Genomic DNA, 19,726 nt, shown 5'->3' with positions numbered 1-19,726 from the left:
ACAAATTATTAGTTTAGGTGAAGCAAGAACACAAGCCAAACACAATGACAGCTAGACAAAGTATTAGTTTAGGTGAAGCTAGAACTCAAGCCAAACACAATGACAGCTGGTCAAATTATTAGCTTAGGTGAAGAAAGAACATGATCCAAACACAATGACAGATGGACAAATTTTTAGTTCAGATGAAGCAAGAACATGAGTAAAACACAATGACAGTTAGACAAGTTATTAGTTTACATGAAGCAAGAACACAAGCCAAACACAATGACAGCTAGACAAATTATTAGTTTAGGTGAAGCAAGAACACAAGCCAAACACAATGACAGCTAGACAAATTATTAGTTTAGGTGAAGCAAGAACACAAGCCAAACACAATGACAGCTAGACAAATTATTAGTTTAGGTGAAGCAACAACACAAGCCAAACACAATGACAGCTAGACAAATTATTAGTTTAGATGAAGCAAGAACATGAGCCAAACACAATGACAGCTGGACAAATTATTAGTTTTAATGACGCAAGAGCACGAGCCAACAAACACAATGACAGCTAGACAAATTATTAGTTTAGATGAAGCAAGAACACGAGCCAAACACAATGACAGCTAGACAAATTATTAGTTTAGATGAAGCAAGAACATGAGCCAAACACAATGACAGCTGGACAAATTATTAGTTTAGATGAAGCAAGAACACGAGCCAAACACAATGACAGCTAGACAAATTATTAGTTTAGGTGAAGCAAGAACACGAGCCAAACACAATGACAGCAAGACAAATTATTAATTTAGGTGAAGCAAGAACACAAGCCAAACACAATGACAGCTAGACAAATTATTAGTTTAGGTGAAGCAAGAACACAAGCCAAACACAATGACAGCTAGACAAATTATTAGTTTAGGTGAAGCAAGAACATGAGCCAAACACAATGACAGCTACACAAATTATTAGTTTAGGTGAAGCAAGAACACGAGCCAAACACAATGACAGCTAGACAAATTATTAGTTTAGGTGAAGCAAGAACACAAGCCAAACACAATGACAGCTAGACAAAGTATTAGTTTAGGTGAAGCTGGAACTCAAGCCAAACACAATGACAGCTGGTCAAATTATTAGCTTAGGTGAAGAAAGAACATGATCCAAACACAATGACAGATAGACAAATTATTAGTTCAGATGAAGCAAGAACATGAGTAAAACACAATGACAGTTAGACAAATTATTAGTTTACATGAAGCAAGAACACAAGCCAAACACAATGACAGCTAGACAAATTATTAGTTTAGGTGAAGCAAGAACACAAGCCAAACACAATGACAGCTAGACAAATTATTAGTTTAGGTGAAGCAACAACACAAGCCAAACACAATGACAGCTAGACAAATTATTCGTTTAGATCAAGCAAGAGCACGAGCCAAGCACAATGACAGCTAGACATTATTAGGTCTATAAATTATTAGTTTAGATGAAGCAAGAACATGAGCCAAACACAATGACAGCTGGACAAATTATTAGTTTTAATGACGCAAGAGCACGAGCCAACCACAATGACAGCTACACAAATTATTAGTTTAGGTGAAGCAAGAGCACAAGCCAAACACAATGACAGCTAGACAAAGTATTAGTTTAGGTGAAGCAAGAACACAAGCCAAACACAATGACAGCTGGTCAAATTATTAGTTTAGGTGAAGAAAGAACATGATCCAAACACAATGACAGATGGACAAATTATTAGTTCAGATGAAGCAAGAACATGAGTAAAACACAATGACAGTTAGACAAGTTATTAGTTTACATGAAGCAAGAACACAAGCCAAACACAATGACAGCTAGACAAATTATTAGTTTAGGTGAAGCAAGAACACAAGCCAAACACAATGACAGCTAAACAAATTATTAGTTTAGGTGAAGCAACAACACAAGCCAAACACAATGACAGCTAGACAAATTATTAGTTTAGGTGAAGCAAGAACACAAGCCAAACACAATGACAGCTAGACAAATTATTAGTTTAGATGAAGCAAGAACATGAGCCAAACACAATGACAGCTGGACAAATTATTAGTTTAGTTGAAGCAAGAACACAGAGCCAAGCACAATGACAGCTAGACATTATTAGGTCTATAAATTATTAGTTTAGATGAAGCAAGAACATGAGCCAAACACAATGACAGCTGGACAAATTATTAGTTTAGGTGAAGCAAGAGCACGAGCCAACCACAATGACAGCTAGACAAATTATTCGTTTAGATCAAGCAAGAGCACGAGCCAAGCACAATGACAGCTGGACAAATTATTAGTTTTAATCACTCATGAGCACGAGCCAACCACAATGACAGCTAGACAAATTATTCGTTTAGATCAAGCAAGAGCACGAGCCAAGCACAATGACAGCTAGACAAAATTATTAGTTTAGATCAAGCAAAACATGAGCCAAACACAATGACAGATGGACAAATTATTAGTTTAGATGAAGCAAGAGCACGAGCCAAACACAATGACAGGTAGACAAATTACTAGTTCAGGTGAAGCAAGAACAGGAGTCAAGCACAAAGACAGCAAGACAAATTATTAATTTAGGTAAAGCAAGAACACGAGCCAAACACAATGACAGCTGGACAAATTATTAGTTTTAATCACTCATGAGCACGAGCCAACCACAATGACAGCTAGACAAATTATTCGTTTAGATCAAGCAAGAGCACGAGCCAAGCACAATGACAGCTAGACAAAATTATTAGTTTAGATGAAGCAAAACATGAGCCAAACACAATGACAGATGGACAAATTATTAGTTTAGATGAAGCAAGAGCACGAGCCAAACACAATGACAGGTAGACAAATTATTAGTTTAGGTGAAGCAAGAACACGAGTCAAGCACAATGACAGCTAGACAAATTATTAGTTTAGGTGAAGCAAGAACACAAGCCAAACACAATGACAGCTAGACAAATTATTAGTTTAGGTGAAGCAAGAACACAAGCCAAACACAATGACAGCTAGACAAATTATTAGTTTAGGTGAAGCAAGAACATGAGCCAAACACAATGACATTTACACAAATTATTAGTTTAGGTGAAGCAAGAACACAAGCAAAACACAATGACAGCTAGACAAATTATTAGTTTAGGTGAAGCAACAACACAAGCCAAACACAATGACAGCTAGACAAATTATTAGTTTAGATGAAGCAAGAACATGAGCCAAACACAATGACAGCTGGACAAATTATTAGTTTTAATGACGCAAGAGCACGAGCCAACCACAATGACAGCTAGACAAATTATTCGTTTAGATCAAGCAAGAGCACGAGCCAAGCACAATGACAGCTAGACAAAATTATTAGTTTAGATGAAGCAAAACATGAGCCAAACACAATGACAGATGGACAAATTATTAGTTTAGATGAAGCAAGAGCACGAGCCAAACACAATGACAGCTAGACAAATTACTAGTTCAGGTGAAGCAAGAACACGAGTCAAGCACAATGAAAGCAAGACAAATTATTAGTTTAGGTGAAGCAAGAACACAAGCTAAACACAATGAAAACTGGACAAATTATTCGTTTAGGTGAAGGAAGAACACAAGCCAAACACAATGATAGCTAGACAAATTATTAGTTTAGGTGGTGCAAGAACACAAACCAACCACAATGACAGCGAGACAAATTATTAGTTTTGGTGATGCAAGAGCACGAGCCAAGCACAATGACAGCTAGACAAATTATTCGTTTAGATCAAGCAAGAGCACGAGCCAAGCACAATGACAGCTAGACAAAATTATTAGTTTAGATGAAGCAAAACATGAGCCAAACACAATAACAGCTAGAAAAAGTATTAATTTAGGTGAAGCTAGAACACAAGCCAAGCACAATGACAGCTAGACAAATTATTAGTTTAGATGAAGCAAGAACATGAACCAAACACCATGACAGCTAGACGAATTATTAGTTTAGGTGAAGCAAGAACACAAGCCAAGCACAATGACAGCTAGACAAATTATTAGTTTAGATGAAGCAAGAACACGAGCCAAACACAATGACAGCTGGACTAATTATTAGTTTAGGTGACGCAAGAGCACGAGCCAAGCACAATGACAGCTAGACATTATTATTACTATAAATTATTAGTTTAGATGAAGCCAAACACAATGACAGCTGGACAAATTATTAGTTTTAATGACGCAAGAGCACGAGCCAACCACAATGACAGCTAGACAAATTATTAGTTTAGGTGAAGCAAGAACACAATCCAAACACAATGACAGCTAGACAAATAAGTAGTTTAGGTGAAGCAAGAACACAAGCCAAGCACAATGACAGCTAGACAAATTATTAGTTTAGATGAAGCAAGAACACGAGCCAAACACAATGACAGCTGGACTAATTATTAGTTTAGGTGATGCAAGAACTCAAGCCAAACACAATGACAGCTAGAAAAATAAGTAGTTTAGGTGAAGCAAGAACACAAGCCAAACACAATGACAGATAGACAAATTATTAGTTTAGATGAAGCAAGAACATGAGCCAAACACAGTGACAGCTGGACAAATTATTAGTTTTAATGATGCAAGAGCACGAGCCAACCACAATGACAGCTAGACAAATTATTTGTTTAGATCAAGCAAGAGCACGAGCCAAACACAATGACAGATGGACAAATTATTAGTTTAGATGAAGCAAGAACATGAGCCAAACACAATGACAGCTAGACAAATTATTAGTTTAGATGAAGCAAGAACATGAGCCAAACACAATGACAGCTAGACAAATTATTAGTTTAGATGAAGCATGAACAAAAGCCAAACACAATGACAGCTAGACAAATTATTAGTTTTGGTAACGCAAGAACACATGCCAAACACAATGACAGCTAGACAAAGTATTAGTTTAGGTGAAGCTAGAACACAAGCCAAACACAATGACAGCTGGTCAAATTATTAGCTTAGGTGAAGCAAGAACATGAGCTAAACACAATGACAGCTAGACAAATTATTACTCTAGGTGAAGCTAGAATACAAGCCAAACACAATGACAGCTGGACAAATGATTAGTTTAGGTGAAGTAAGAGCACGAGCCAAACACAATGACAGCTAGACAAATTATTAGTTTAGGTGAAGCAAAAAGACAAGTCAAGCACAATGACAGCTAGACAAATTATTAGTTTAGGTGAAGCAAAAAGACAAGTCAAGCACAATGTCAGCTAGACAAATTACTAGTTCAGGTGAAGCAAGAACACCAGTCACGCACAATGACAGCAAGACAAATTATTAGTTTAGGTGAAGCAAGAACACAAGCTAAACACAATGACAATTGGACAAATTATTAGTTTAGGTGAAGGAAGAACACAAGCCAAATACAATAACAGCTAGACAAATTATTAGTTTAGGTGGTGCAAGAACACAAGCCAAACACAATGACAGCTAGACAAATTATTAGTACTGGTGGCGCAAGAGTACGAGCCAAGCACAATGACAGCTAGACAAATTATTAGTTTAGATGAAGCAAGAACATGAGCCAAACACAATGACAGCTGGACAAATTATTAGTTTAGATGAAGCAAGAGCACGAGCCAAACACAATGACAGCTAGACCAATTATTAGTTTAGGTGAAGCAAGAACACGAGCCAAACACAATGACAGCTAGACAAATTATTAGTTTAGGTGAAGCTAGAACACAAGCGAAAAACAATGACAGCTAGATAAATTATTAGTTTAGGTGAAGCAAGAACTCAAGTCAAGCATAATGACAGCTAGACAAATTATTAGTTTAGATGAAGCAAGAACATGAGCCAAACATAATGACAGCTAGACAAATTATTAGTTTAGGTGAAGCAAGAACACAAGTGAAGCACAATAACAGCTACACAAATTATTAGTTTAGGTGAAGCAAGAATACAAGTCAAATACAATGACAGCTAGACAAATTATTAGTTTTGGTGATGCAAGAACACAAGCCAAACACGACAGCCAGACAAATTATTAGTTTAGGTGAAGCAAGAACACAAGTCAAGCACAATGACAGCTAGACAAATTATTAGTTTAGTTGAAGCAAGAACATGAGCCAAACACAATGACAGCTAGACAAATTATTAGCTTAGGTGAAGCAAAAAGACAAGCTAAGTTCAACCACAATGACAGCTAGACAAATTATTAGACAATTATTTTTTTAATGATTAACCTATCTTTTCAATATATTGTTAAGTTTCTCATAAACATTATTGTTCACTTACCATCAGGAAATGTATCATGCAATTCTTCTACTGGAAAACGGCCTCTGATGGTGAAAGAAAACGAAAATTGTTTTTGTTAATATGATTTTAAAACTAACTGAATTACAAGCACAGTACAGTTACATAAGTAATTTCAAGATATGTTAAATAAAGATTTAGTTTATACAACTCAAACATACACACTACATGTAAATACTTCACAAAATGTTCTACTTTCAATGGGGTTTAAAACAAACTAGTAATGTTAATTTACAATGGTTTAAAACAAACTAGTAATGTTAATTTACAATGGTTTAAAACAAACTAGTAATGTTAATTTACAATGGTTTAAAACAAACTAGTAATGTTAATTTACAATGGTTTAAAACAAACTAGTAATGTTAATTTACAATGGTTTAAAACAAACTAGTAATGTTAATTTACAATGGTTTAAAAACAAACTAGTAATGTTAATTTACAATGGTTTAAAACAAACTAGTAATGTTAATTTACAATGGTTTAAAACAAACTAGTAATGTTAATTTACAATGGTTTAAAACAAACTAGTAATGTTAATTTACAATGGTTTAAAACAAACTAGTAATGTTAATTTACAATGGTTTAAATCAAACTAGTAATGTTAATTTACAATGGTTTAAAACAAACTAGTAATGTTAATTTACAATGGTTTAAAACAAACTAGTAATGTTAATTTACAATGGTTTAAATCAAACTAGTAATGTTAATTTACAATGGTTTAAAACAAACTAGTAATGTTAATTTACAATGGTTTAAATCAAACTAGTAATGTTAATTTATAATGGTTTAAAACAAACTAGTAATGTTAATTTACAATGGTTTTAAAACAAACTAGTAATGTTAATTTACAATGGTTTAAAACAAACTAGTAATGTTAATTTACAATGGTTTAAAACAAACTAGTAATGTTAATTTACAATGGTTTAAAACAAACTAGTAATGTTAATTTACAATGGTTTAAAACAAACTAGTAATGTTAATTTACAATGGTTTAAAACAAACTAGTAATGTTAATTTACAATGGTTTTAAAACAAACTAGTAATGTTAATTTACAATGGTTTAAAACAAACTAGTAATGTTAATTTACAATGGTTTAAAACAAACTAGTAATGTTAATTTACAATGGTTTAAAACAAACTAGTAATGTTAATTTACAATGGTTTAAAACAAACTAGTAATGTTAATTTACAATGGTTTTAAATCAAACTAGTAATGTTAATTTACAATGGTTTAAAACAAACTAGTAATATTAATTTACAATGGTTTAAAACAAACTAGTAATGTTAATTTACAATGGTTTAAATCAAACTAGTAATGTTAATTTACAATGGTTTAAAACAAACTAGTAATGTTAATTTACAATGGTTTAAATCAAACTAGTAATGTTAATTTACAATGGTTTAAATCAAACTAGTAATGTTAATTTACAATGGTTTAAATCAAACTAGTAATGTTAATTTACAATGGTTTAAAACAAACTAGTAATGTTAATTTACAATGGTTTTAAAACAAACTAGTAATGTTAATTTACAATGGTTTAAAACAAACTAGTAATGTTAATTTACAATGGTTTAAAACAAACTAGTAATGTTAATTTACAATGGTTTAAATCAAACTAGTAATGTTAATTTACAATGGTTTAAATCAAACTAGTAATGTTAATTTACAATGGTTTAAATCAAACTAGTAATGTTAATTTACAATGGTTTAAAACAAACTAGTAATGTTAATTTACAATGGTTTAAATCAAACTAGTAATGTTAATTTACAATGGTTTAAAACAAACTAGTAATGTTAATTTATAATGGTTTAAAACAAACTAGTAATGTTAATTTACAATGGTTTAAAACAAACTAGTAATGTTAATTTACAATGGTTTAAAACAAACTAGTAATGTTAATTTACAATGGTTTAAAACAAACTAGTAATGTTAATTTACAATGGTTTAAAACAAACTAGTAATGTTAATTTACAATGGTTTAAAACAAACTAGTAATGTTAATTTACAAATGGTTTAAAACAAACTAGTAATGTTAATTTACAATGGTTTAAAAACAAACTAGTAATGTTAATTTACAATGGTTTAAATCAAACTAGTAATGTTAATTTACAATGGTTTAAAACAAACTAGTAATGTTAATTTACAATGGTTTAAAACAAACTAGTAATGTTAATTTACAATGGTTTAAAACAAACTAGTAATGTTAATTTACAATGGTTTAAAACAAACTAGTAATGTTAATTTACAATGGTTTAAAACAAACTAGTAATGTTAATTTACAATGGTTTAAAACAAACTAGTAATGTTAATTTACAATGGTTTTAAAACAAACTAGTAATGTTAATTTACAATGGTTTAAATCAAACTAGTAATGTTAATTTACAATGGTTTAAAACAAACTAGTAATGTTAATTTACAATGGTTTACAAAAACAAACTAGTAATGTTAATTTACAATGGTTTAAAACAAACTAGTAATGTTAATTTACAATGGTTTAAAACAAACTAGTAATGTTAATTTACAATGGTTTAAAACAAACTAGTAATGTTAATTTACAATGGTTTAAAACAAACTAGTAATGTTAATTTACAATGGTTTAAAACAAACTAGTAATGTTAATTTACAATGGTTTAAAACAAACTAGTAATGTTAATTTACAATGGTTTAAAACAAACTAGTAATGTTAATTTACAATGGTTTAAAACAAACTAGTAATGTTAATTTACAATGGTTTAAAACAAACTAGTAATGTTAATTTACAATGGTTTAAAAACAAACTAGTAATGTTAATTTACAATGGTTTAATACAAACTAGTAATGTTAATTTACAATGGTTTAAATCAAACTAGTAATGTTAATTTACAATGGTTTAAATCAAACTAGTAATGTTAATTTACAATGGTTTAAAACAAACTAGTAATGTTAATTTACAATGGTTTAAAACAAACTAGTAATGTTAATTTACAATGGTTTAAAACAAACTAGTAATGTTAATTTACAATGGTTTAAAACAAACTAGTAATGTTAATTTACAATGGTTTAAAACAAACTAGTAATGTTAATTTACAATGGTTTTAATACAAACTAGTAATGTTAATTTACAATGGTTTAAAACAAACTAGTAATGTTAATTTACAATGGTTTAAATCAAACTAGTAATGTTAATTTACAATGGTTTAAAACAAACTAGTAATGTTAATTTACAATGGTTTAAAACAAACTAGTAATGTTAATTTACAATGGTTTAAAACAAACTAGTAATGTTAATTTACAATGGTTTAAAACAAACTAGTAATGTTAATTTACAATGGTTTAAAACAAACTAGTAATGTTAATTTACAATGGTTTAAAACAAACTAGTAATGTTAATTTACAATGGTTTAAAACAAACTAGTAATGTTAATTTACAATGGTTTAAAACAAACTAGTAATGTTAATTTACAATGGTTTAAAACAAACTAGTAATGTTAATTTACAATGGTTTAAAACAAACTAGTAATGTTAATTTACAATGGTTTAAAACAAACTAGTAATGTTAATTTACAATGGTTTAAAACAAACTAGTAATGTTAATTTACAATGGTTTAAAACAAACTAGTAATGTTAATTTACAATGGTTTAAAACAAACTAGTAATGTTAATTTACAATGGTTTAAAACAAACTAGTAATGTTAATTTACAATGGTTTAAAACAAACTAGTAATGTTAATTTACAATGGTTTAATACAAACTAGTAATGTTAATTTACAATGGTTTAAAACAAACTAGTAATGTTAATTTACAATGGTTTAAAACAAACTAGTAATGTTAATTTACAATGGTTTAAAACAAACTAGTAATGTTAATTTACAATGGTTTAAAACAAACTAAGTAATGTTAATTTACAATGGTTTAATACAAACTAGTAATGTTAATTTACAATGGTTTAATACAAACTAGTAATGTTAATTTACAATGGTTTAATACAAACTAGTAATGTTAATTTACAATGGTTTAATACAAACTAGTAATGTTAATTTACAATGGTTTAAAACAAACTAGTAATGTTAATTTACAATGGTTTAAAACAAACTAGTAATGTTAATTTACAATGGTTTAAAACAAACTAGTAATGTTAATTTACAATGGTTTAAAACAAACTAGTAATGTTAATTTACAATGCAACACAAGAAAACAACTCTTAAAAACACAAATACCCATTTAACTTTTATTCAGTTATATGTACTCAAAGAAACACTACACTATGGGTGAATGTTTGTGCTAATAATTATCAATTGTAGCAGATATACCTTGAACATTTTTAAAAATGTAATTCTTTTCTTGAAAGTACTGCATGAGAAAAATGTTGGTATTGTGCTGATACAAACCATAATGTTTTTATCTATTGATAATGCTAGCACTTATTTAAAATGTTGGGATTGTGCTGATACAAACCATAATGTTTTTATCTGTTGATAGTGCTAGCACTTATTTAAAATGTTGGGATTGTGCTGATACAAACCATAATGTTTTATCTGTTGATAGTGCTAGCACTTATTTAAAAAGGAAAACTGTTTTAAAAGCTCCATTTTTAAACAATATTTATAAAATCCACAGGTATCATATTAGTAAAAGTTAATTTCTGCGACAGAGATTTATTTTTTGTACCATAGTTGTTTGTGTATTTCTGGACATCTAATATGGTTATTAACAGTTTTACTAAAATAAAGCAGAGAACAAGGTAAACCTGAAAATGACCTCAGAAGGTCAAAACATTGTTCTATGCTTTATTAGCAAAAGTGTTAATACCCATAACAGATGTCCTGAGATACATTTTTACTTCACGTGGATTTCTTATCATCGCGTAGTTATCTTTCTAACTGCCTAAATCTAGAATGCCAAAAATGTGAAACTTTTTTGTGGATTTCTGTCTGTGGTGCCATTCAATGGATAATGCTACATTGTACTTATTATGAATAAGTACATGGACAAATATATACATGCTACGTTCATAATAATAAGATATTGTTTTGGTTCAGTTGTCTTTTAATAATCAAAATGAACTGACCTTTTATATAGGTTTTCAAGACTTATTTAACATTAATTCATATGACATTTGTCTGTTGTAATTACTTAACACTGATTCATATGACATTTGTCTGTTGTAATTACTTAACACTGATTCATATGACATTTGTCTGTTGTAATTATTTAACATTAATTCATATGACATTTGTCTGTTGTAATTATTTAACAATGATTCATATGACATTTGTCTGTTGTAATTATTTAACACTGATTCATTTAACATTTGTTTGTTGTATTATTTAACACTGATTCATTTAACATTTGTTTGTTGTAATTATTTAACACTGATTTATTTAACATGTTTGTTGTATTATTTAACACTGATTCATTTAACATTTGTTTGTTGTAATTATTTAACGCTGATTTATTTAACATTTGTTTAATTATTCAGCAGACATAATTTAAGAACCTAAGAAAAAATATAAACCTCAATTTATCATGTGAAACACCACTTATCACTGAGAAGAGTTACATTAATGGTACACAATTTTTAAAACCTCTATGGTGAGTAAACTAGAACCAAAACACCTCTATACAAGAAGCCTAGTCTTGACTTTTATTTATCCTTGTCAAGGGTTAATAAAAAGTGGTGAAATGCCCACAAACTGGTCTAATTCAGTGGTAGTTGTTGAATTGAATGAATGAATGTGATCTGCTTTCCTTTTGAGTATTTACTTTTATCCTCATTCTTTCTTTCATCAACATGATACTTACACGTTAGCTTCATCAGAGAGCTCCAAAGGATCATTAGGATGAAGTTCAGATGGCGAAGTTGACCTGTTCCGACCGAAGGATGTCCGTAACATGTGGGATTCATCCACCCATACGGCTAACTCTTTGGTAGGCCCTAATTATATAAAAAGTAACATTAGTATTGGTAATTTATTTCACTACTACAACTTGTAATATTTACAATGATTGTAAGTATAAACGCTGTACACAGAAGAGAATTTGTATCATAAAAATCATACAGGTGTAAAAATTATACAATTCTCATTCACTTCTAAAACTTAAAATTTTGAAAGAGAAATTACTTTTATTATTTATTTTGAATAAATAAATTTTTGAATAAAAAAAAATTATTATTGTATAATAAATACCAGTAACCACTTTGAACAACAATGACTTTAAAAACAAAGTAATCCCACATTTCATTACATAAAAGTGGCTAGCCTACATCACAACTAATTTTACATATGCTCACATGGTTGTTCAGTGCATTGTACAAAGAAAACATGTAAAATTGATCCACAAAAGAACTTTTAACACACACACACTGAGATTGTCTCTTTTTTTTTTATCTACATTTGACAGTAAAATGTAATAAATGGACTTAATTTCTACCTTTCAAAAAATGTTTCTTTTTCAGATTGTAATCTGTGAAAGATCAGATATGCTAACCTGTTTATGCAATTAGGCTTAAACACAGAGGTTAAAGAACACTCTGGTTTAAGCATAACTGTCCCTAATTCCTAGTTAGGGAATTAGCTGTAGATTAAATGGAAGTTTACTAGTTAACAACACCTCCCACCTGAAGAGGTTATTCTTAAATAAATAGTGGAGTCTACTCTCACTCTTATAATCCATCCACTGCTCAAAGTGTGAAATGTTTGGTATCATTATAGTTTGAACTAACAGTTCTCAAATCTGCAGTCTCACACACTAATAACCACCACGTTCAGACTTGGTCATGCTAGTCACATGCAAAAAAAAAATAATAATTTTTAAGATTAATTTTAATCCTAGAGAAAAATTGTCATGTTTAATAAGCACTGCTCAAATACTTTGCATGTTTATGATTAAGCTGTTGATAGCGTTTTTCAGTATAAATGAATAATCTATTTTATTTCTGGGAAGGCATGATAATCCAAACAATGAAGTTTTATATCCTATTTTCCAGAAACATTGAAGTTTAGTTCAACTTTAGTGGTGCTTGTTTACAATGGAAAGCGACACAAGAAGCTAGACGTACATAAATATGTACAAACACAGGAATGGTGTGACAAAATGTATTACTGATATTCTTACAAATGCTTGAGCTCCACAAAAATATTAATTGAATTTCTCATTCCTTTTGCTTCCCAAGTATTTCTTCAAATTTTGCCATTAAAATAATCTTCATATATCTGTTTTACTCTATGAGTCTGTTCCTTATGCATGGCTACACCTTCAAAGCTATAAATGTGAAGTTGGAGTACAGATACAACTTTTTTGTGGGAAGAAACATGTGGCCACAGCCTCAAATGTCATTTTAAAGCTACAAACTGAGGCTAAAGTGATTAATATAGCAACTTTTGCAAACAAGATGACTAACTGGTCTCCAATCGTAAAGGTCAGAGGTCTATTATTCACATTTATTCTGTGAGTGAAGACTACTCCTAATCATTCTGTCCATGATCAAGTGTCTATTAAAATAATTTAAAATCTATAAGCAGTATTTATTTGTTTCTCTGCTCATTCTCTTTGTTCTCTTCTGCTTTTCCCTCCCTCTTTCAACTACACATACATGGTTACTCTCTTAACTCCCCTTAATCGACAAAGGCTAGTGCTTTCTCTCAAGCACATGCACACACCCTCAACCAAATAGGCTTGCTTCAGCCATATCTTTTGGTTTTCTTACTTGCAGAAGAAATGTATTCAGTTTTGTTTTGATTAAAATACCTTACTATGTTTACACTAATGACCACAAGATCTCCACACATCATGCTTACCTTTCTCTGTTTACACTAATTACCTTAACAATCATCTACCTTACTATGTTTACATTAATGACCATAACATCTCCAAACATTATGTCTACATGGTAACTATAACATTCATGATATCATAAAAACACAGGTTCAAGAAGACTCCACAGAAATGAAATAAAAACCCTATAACCCAAGCACTTTTGAAAAATCCACCTTTCAAATGTGCTCAGGTTATAGGGTTTTTATTTCATTGGTAACTTTAACAGTATATCTCTATATGGAATAACATCAATACTTATTTCATTCTCTAACTGCTTGAGCTATGCAATGATTGAATGGTAAATATGAATGAAAACCTTAACATGGGCATGCTGGGCCCACTGGAACATAAATATATAATTGGCAGTCTGCCTCATGATCAGCTGGTTTGGGGAGAATAAAGGGTTAAATGTGGGGATATTGAAAGCAAAACAAACTGGTACTGAAACAGAGTCACAGAGTGCAAATTATTATTCACTTGTAACGTTTGGCTAAATATAGGACTAGGTTGTCTGTATTATATTTGTTTCTCTTCCATACTGATATTAAATTGAGGTTCTGTGTCACCAAATAATTTTGAATATTCGCACAAAGATACTAAAAATAAATGTTCCAATCTTTAACTGTTATTTAGAAATATCCTATTATGTAAGATCAATATTGATTGGGGGCACATTGTTAATTCTAATTCTTCAAAATGTTTTCTTGGATATTCAAACAAAGTTACACAAGGACTATCTGCATTAGCTGTCACTAATCTTGAACCTACCTACTGTCTAGAGTGTTATTATGTATATAGGTTTAAATTCTTTACAGTAGGTGTCTGTGACTTGTTGGTGATAAATCTGAACAATAAACAATCATACAATCTACTTGTGTTAAAATAATAAATTCAAAGCAAGTCAACCATAGGTACAAAAAATATTTACACAAAAGGATATCACAGTTGTTTTTAAAACTCTAAATAATTATATTTTCTTGTCAAAATTCCACACAGACTAGTTTAGTTACTTAAGAATCCAACTGAGAAGACTAATTATTGTTCTTTATCTTACTTTCTTAAAATAAAATCAGTGATAAATTATCTTACATTACTCCATGGGTAACCACAATTGTATCCCAAACTCTATCCTTTCCATCAAAGTTCCAACAGGTGGGTTCAATTACTTTAAAACACTTACTCCCACTTATCTTTGTTAAACTGTGAAACTCGCTTTAAAATATCACCTGTTATGGTTAAACCCATGTTAATACAGTCTGAATTAATTTTCACTAATTTAACATCTTCTGACTTCACTTCCTTTGTTGGTTTCAACAGAGCCTTAAATAATTGTTTTTTTCTTCATCAAAATTTTCCACAGGTTGGTTCAATTACTTTAGAATACAACTGAAAATTCAAATAATTTTTCCTATCTCTGTTGTTTCAATACAGCTGTAAAACCCACTACAAAAATCACCTGTTAAGGCTAATCACTCATACATGGGTTAACTTCATTTTTTCTTTCCCTAACCACTAACCACCTTTTTTTTTCCAAGTGAACTTCACTTAACATTCACTCACTTGGTTACCTACAATTACACATTTTACAAGTGAATCCTGGGACTTTGTACAAACTAGGAGACACTATGATGTAACAATACTACAATAACTGATCTACACACACAATGTACAACTCAGAGTTTAGGAACATAATTTGTCATAGCTATTACTTTTAAAATAATTAACTTTTAACACTTGTTAAGAAAATTAATAAATAATAATTAAATAGTAAATTACTACATAAACTAAATAATAACTATTAAGCTAAATAGCCTTATATATGTGTAGTTCTCCCCTCGACAAGACATTAACTGAACAGAACATAACTACATATCCCTTGTTCTTTACCTTCAAGCATTCAAACAGAATAAGAAACATATGGATGAATAAACTTTGCCCATCAAAACAACAGTCATTAAAGAGTAGCAATTGTTGGCATCCCAGACTGCATAAAATTGTCTTACCACGAGTATTTTGTTAGAAATTAACACAAGTGTGCTTCTCATTGAACTTACAATTTTAACATAGTTTTTCTGGATCCTAATTCACTCATCAAACATAGTAAACAGGTTGATAAAATGTTCAAATCAACTAATATCCTATCATGTATTGTATCATGACATATGTTTCTTAACATGTAACATTTCATGAAATAATGTTGTTTTTTTAAAACTGTTTCTTAATGCTACAAGATTATTATTATTTAATGTTACTTACTTTTCCTTAAAATAATAGAAACTTCTATTTGGAGGTTATTAACAGCAGTTAAAACTGTAAATCACTTAATAGACTGTACAATATTATGATTATATTTTTAGCAGAGGTAATCTGTGATTTAGAGCATTATTTTCCATGAAAACAGCTTCTGGACTTTCAACAATAGAAATTATTGAATAGTACTTCATATCAGCATCTGACACTCCACATTAAAATTCTGATTATTTAACAACAGCATAATAAACAGTTTAAAGTTCTTTCAAAATTGTAATTTCTGTTCATATGAATTACTGTTAATTCTTTTGGATACATTTTAAAAATTGTATTTTATCAATAAAGTAAATAATGTTTGAATATTAGTAATTATTAAAAAATCCAAGAAATACATCTGCAGAACAATTATTATAAAAGTTTAAAAAGAAAAACACAGTAAAAACTAATAAATTGTGTTTGGTACAGTAGAAATTTCTATGATCAGTTGAGCTCAAAAGCGAACCAGTTAAACCATTATGTCATTGATAAACTGGATAGAAAATTTCAAAAATTAGCATCATATGTTGTACAAGTGCAGCCACACACTGTTAACGCAATAAACATTTACTGCAAGTTACATCCACATACAACAGGAAACACAGGAAGTGGTAACTACAAATTACCAATAACCTGTTGTTATTCTATCTCCTATTGTCCCACCAACTTTTGGTCTTCATCATGTAAATACTCCCTTTGAGGTACTGAAAGGAAGAGGGTTATCAGAACAAATAACCTCTTATATTGTACTTCCAATAATTTCTTAAACACAACAATATAACAAGCCATTCAAACTCATATTACTGTTCTGTTTGTAAATTAGTGAAGCAGAAATAGTAATAAGGTTGAGATACTAATTCGTCACAAGATGGGAATTACTGATTAATCAGAAGCTGGGTGATAAACAACTAACCAGGAGTAGAACTGGGTGACAAACAACTAACCAGGAGTAGAACGGGATAATAAACAACTAACCAGGAATAGAACTGGATGATAAACAATTAACCAGGAGTAGAACTGGATGATAAACAACTAACCAGGAGTGGAACTGGATGATAAACAACTAACCAGGAGTAGAACTGGATGATAAACAACTAACCAGGAGTAGAACTGGGTGATAGACAATTAACCAGGAGTAGAACTGGGTGATAGACAATTAACCAGGAGCAAAACTGGATAATAAACAATTAACCAGGAGTAGAACTGGATAATAAACAATTAACCAGGAGTAGAACTGGATAATAAACAACTAACCAGGAGTAGAACTGGGTGATAAACAACCAACCAGGAGTAGAACTGGGTGATAAACAACCAACCAGGAGTAGAACTAGGTGATAAACAACCAACCAGGAGTAGAAATGGGTGATAAACAACCAACCAGGAGTGAAACTGCATAATAAACAACCAACCAGGAGTAGAATTGGGTGATAAACAACTACCCAGGAGTAGAAGTGGATAATAAACAATTACCAGGAGTACAGCTGGGTGATAAACAATTAATCAATTATGTGTGAACATTGATTGATCATAACAAGTTGTAATGTAAAATAATTGATCACTGAACATCATGATTAAATCAATTAATGTGACACAAAAAATAAACCAATCAAAATTGGTATTCTAGTTATTACAGTTTTGAGTATTTCCACTATACAAGTAATTGTAATACTGTCATTATGATTTTGTATTATTATTTTTGATTAATTCAATGTTCTTAAGCTTAACTGATTAGTGCCCAACTCATGAAAATAATAAGTTAACTTGAATCATTACTTCAATTAATATTACAAATATCCAAGTTTCAATTAGTTTGTAACTGGTTTGTACTTTCCTTGAAATCTTAGAGAGTTCACAATGAGCAAATTAATCTTGAATTAATGTAGATGAAATTCACTTAAGAGAGAGCTAGCTAGCTCTACATTTTCATTGATTAAAAGCTGAGTTTTTCACATCTGAAACTATGTAATATCTTCATAAAAATATTAATGTCCGATGCAGATCAATAGATGTGGGGGATAAGTTGACTAACTGGAAAGAAAAGTGCTTTGATCCAAGAAAGCGTAGGGTTGTTACAAAGGGAGTTTGGTCAAAATGGATTAGTGTTGCAAGTGATGTACTTCAGGGATCAGTCTTAGGAGCTCTGCTCATTTTGATTTACATTAATGACAAAAATAAAAGAATGGCCAATAACTTAAATTTGCTGATGATGTCAAGGTCTTGAGTGTTGCTAGCTGTGAAGAGGAAACTGTTACTTTACAAAAGGATCTAGGTCATTTAATAAGTAGGGCAAACAAATGGCAGATAGGTTTTAATTACAATAAATGCATATTGCAGGCAGGTTATAATGATTTTAAATTATTAGCATAATTTAGATAAGAATAACCTTAAACGAGTCATGAAAGATAAGGATCTTGATGTAGTGGTTGACCAGTCTCCTAAGCTGTTGTTAATGGAAAGGCAAATAGGATTTTAGGTTGTATCTACAGAAATACTGAATACAAGTCTAAAGAAGTTATTATTTCATTGTACAGATCACTGGTAAGGCCACAATTGAAGTATCATGTTAATTTTTTAGCTCTTTAACTTAGAAAAAACAATAAATCATGGAAAAGGTTAAGAGAAGAATTATTAAAATAGTACCTGGGATGGAGAGGTTGTCAGAAGTGGCCTGATTAAAGTGTTTAAGGTTATAAAATGAATGTATAATGTTGATAACTTTAACATTTTTCATACTTAATAATGAGAATTATAGAACTTGGGTGCATAAATATAAATGTAAGAAAAGTAGATGCTGTCTTCAGCTAAAACAATTTTATTTTCCAAATAGGGTGGTTAGCTTGTGGAATTGGTTACCTTTGCATGTTGTGGAGGCAATATATTTGAGCAAGTTTAAAAGAAAGCTTTATAAATATCTGAATGAGCAGAATTTGCTTTAATTTTTTGCTTTTAATAGTTTTACTGTGGCTTAGAGAATTAGATAGTCAAAATGGGCCAAAAGTTCCCTTGTTATCACTAAACATTATGTTAAATGATTTGTAATGCTTAAAACTTACAAACGTTCCTTGTCAAATATGTGAAGTTTACAATTCATAAGTATTATTCACAGTTATACCTTCCAAGGTTTATAATATACTAACTATAGTAAACTAATAATATATACTGTTTAATCGAACATCATATTGGTTACATTTATAGGCATGAGGAAAGTTTCTTGGAATTTCAGCCTGCACAACAATACCAATAATACACCAGTGTTTATGTACACACTGTTGATTCTTATACTCAAGAGAATCTTCTATCTTCTACAACTTTAGTAAATAGGTAGGAATTTCATAATATAAATTTAAAAGTGAACATCATGTACATTTCTAAATATAAATTGATATTAAAACA

At 30.4% G+C, this 19,726-nt stretch overlaps 1 protein-coding gene across 1 annotated transcript in view; it reads right to left on the bottom strand.

Annotated features, from left to right (window-relative positions):
* Positions 1-19,726, bottom strand: part of LOC143231726 (exocyst complex component 2-like) — a 151,685-nt gene that overhangs the window by 127,710 nt on the left and 4,249 nt on the right. Inside the window, exons 3-4 of the mRNA XM_076466343.1 lie at positions 12,032-12,164; positions 6,231-6,274 (exon numbers count right to left, since the gene is read on the bottom strand). Coding sequence (XP_076322458.1) covers positions 6,231-6,274; positions 12,032-12,164 — 177 coding nt within the window. The remainder of the gene's footprint in view (positions 1-6,230; positions 6,275-12,031; positions 12,165-19,726) is intronic.

The sequence above is a fragment of the Tachypleus tridentatus genome, chromosome 11 (genome assembly GCF_004210375.1).
Source record: "Tachypleus tridentatus isolate NWPU-2018 chromosome 11, ASM421037v1, whole genome shotgun sequence".
Lineage (NCBI taxonomy): Eukaryota > Metazoa > Arthropoda > Merostomata > Xiphosura > Limulidae > Tachypleus > Tachypleus tridentatus.
This window is presented reverse-complemented; position numbering and strand designations above follow the sequence as displayed.